Source organism: Priapulus caudatus, unplaced genomic scaffold (genome assembly GCF_000485595.1).
Source record: "Priapulus caudatus unplaced genomic scaffold, Priapulus_caudatus-5.0.1 Scaffold858, whole genome shotgun sequence".
NCBI lineage: Eukaryota > Metazoa > Priapulida > Priapulimorpha > Priapulimorphida > Priapulidae > Priapulus > Priapulus caudatus.
Window position 1 is genome coordinate 59,576 of NW_014577919.1, and position 2,364 is coordinate 61,939.

At 43.2% G+C, this 2,364-nt stretch overlaps 1 protein-coding gene across 1 annotated transcript in view; it reads left to right on the forward strand.

Moving 5' to 3' along the window:
* Positions 1 to 2,364, forward strand: part of LOC106814032 (ligand of Numb protein X 2-like) — a 34,978-nt gene that overhangs the window by 26,583 nt on the left and 6,031 nt on the right. Inside the window, exon 4 of the mRNA XM_014818292.1 lies at positions 589 to 681. Within this exon, the coding sequence (XP_014673778.1) occupies positions 589 to 681 (93 nt within the window). The remainder of the gene's footprint in view (positions 1 to 588; positions 682 to 2,364) is intronic.

The window sequence follows — 2,364 nt, forward strand, 5'->3', positions numbered from 1 at the left end:
GCAAACACACACACACACACACACACACACACACACACACACACACACACACACACACACACGCACACATCCGTCCACTCAGACGCGCATGTGGGTGCTTTCGGCAAGCATGAATTGCATAGATACAGCTAGACCGCCGCGATATTATTTCATATACGGATGCGCAAACCTAGTCGTGATCCATTATTAATTCGTTTTTCGCTCGCGGAAGCTCCGTTTTCTAGTCTGGCGGAAAATGAAAGCTCATGCTGATGTTCGTTATTCAGCTGTGTATTTTTAGCACTCGAGGCATGTCATCAGTCTATTCGGATTGAATTCCCTGTCGCGTTTACATCGGTGTGAATGCAGGAATAAAAGCGAAGTATTTTCTCCTGCGCCACAGCGAAATCGGCGGAGATACGGCAATCTCTTTTTAGCCGCCTTAGCATTTTGTCCATGCGTAGAATTACTGCTAATTATCATACCCGGTGGTTATTATTTTAATTAATAAAAATTAATAAAATTTATATTAATTATCAAACCTTAGTTTAGCTTGATGTGGGACTAGCTATGGCTAAATGTGTGTGCTGTGTTGTGTTGTGTTGGCAGGCTTTTGGACAAGCTTCTTGTCGTCTGTCCAAACGTTGATTACTGCGAAGCTGTCCTGCCCAGGTGCGAACTTGAGAGTCATCTCCAGCACAGGTGAGAGAATGCAATAGTAGTAGTATCGTATGGCATCAACATCACACCTCCACAGCCCCATGGGCAATCTAGTTGCGCAGAAGAGTTGACCACATTCATTTATGGTGACATATCCTCCCGGTATCCTCGTCACTGGACAGTTTAGCACCAGATGATCAGTTTTTAGGGTCACCCCCCTGACAAGCTGGGCACGTTGGTGAATCTTGAAGTCCCCATCGGTGTAAGTTAGCTGCAGTTCTATACCGTGTCCCGCTCTCAATCTGTTCGCCGTAGCCCACTGTTTTCGTGATGCTGGGTGGAATCCTGGCAGCGGCAGCCTGGAGTCTGCCGGGCCTGTTTCAGCTGAACGAAGTTACACCTCCTCCCGGGTCCACACCTCCACAGTAATGAAGAGAGTGCAATGTGAAAGAATTAATGCATTACATTCACCGGTAACATGTCTCATATACAGAAGCTGACGTAAATACCACTAGAGGATATAAGCACGTAATACGTATATCCTCTAGTAGTATTTACGTCAGCTTCTGTAATTAGTAGTAATAGCCGTTGATTGAGACACTTTTTCAGAGTACTGTGGTGAATAATTGATACTTGCTGGCTGCAAAACTCATTATAACGTCATTGTACGCTTATATAATCATGGATAAAGTGAATTTCTAGGTGTAGGTAGGTATACGTGTCAGCAATCATTTCTACAGTGATATGTGATATAAACAGTAGCGGTTACGTAAGACAGTTAAGAAAATGAGATTGGTTATAATTACTTTATATCTACAGATCGTAGGCCTAGTGGCAAGACATCTTTATGGTAAAGTCATAATTCAAGGAAATGCAAGTCAAATGCTGAAATACTGATTTTTTTTCATGCATTTGCAGTAAAAACGCATGTACACGCACCTGGTCTTGCCATTACATATAAAAATGAGGTTATTAGATTGGCACGAACTGTGTAGTATGCCTGGTATGAGTGACAGCAGCTAAAGTTTACCCTACGTAACCTCGACAGTAAGCACATTTTAAATCCTACTAATTATATATTGTCCATCAAATTCATATAACTAACTAACTAAGCTATGTATCTAATATGTCGAGACAATATCAAGTACCTTAATCGCTTGGTGGAGAATTGCTAGTCTGGATGCTGCTTCTGTTGTAAATATATCAGATGTGGAGCGTGAATTCGTGGTATCACCATGGGTACCGTGATGATGCAGCAATGCGGGAAGCTAAGAATCACTTTGCGAACGAGGCTGGATGTATATTGACAATTTACTGCAGTTATGGTAGCCTGTGTGATATCGCTTTAGTTTATTGCTATATCCGGTTTACCGGAGGTATCCACTTTTCATTTGTGTTTTGGTCGGTGCGGTTGGATGCGCGTGTGCGTTGGAGTGTACACGCATGCACGAAGACAGCAAGAACTGTTACATAATTTAGGAACTCTGCGGACGATAGCAGCTGTTGAATTGCCTAAATGCATCTCTCTCTCGCTCTCTCTCTCTCTCTCTCTCTCTCTCTCTCTCTCTCTCTCTCTTCCAAAGAGAAGCCGTGCAAGATTGGCGAGTAAATGCTGATAGGTTCGAGTAAGAGAGAAGAGAAGAGAGAGAGAGAGAGAGAGAGAGAGAGAGAGAGGGAGAAAGAGAGAGGAGAGAGATGGAGAGAGAGAGATAGATGGGAAGAGAG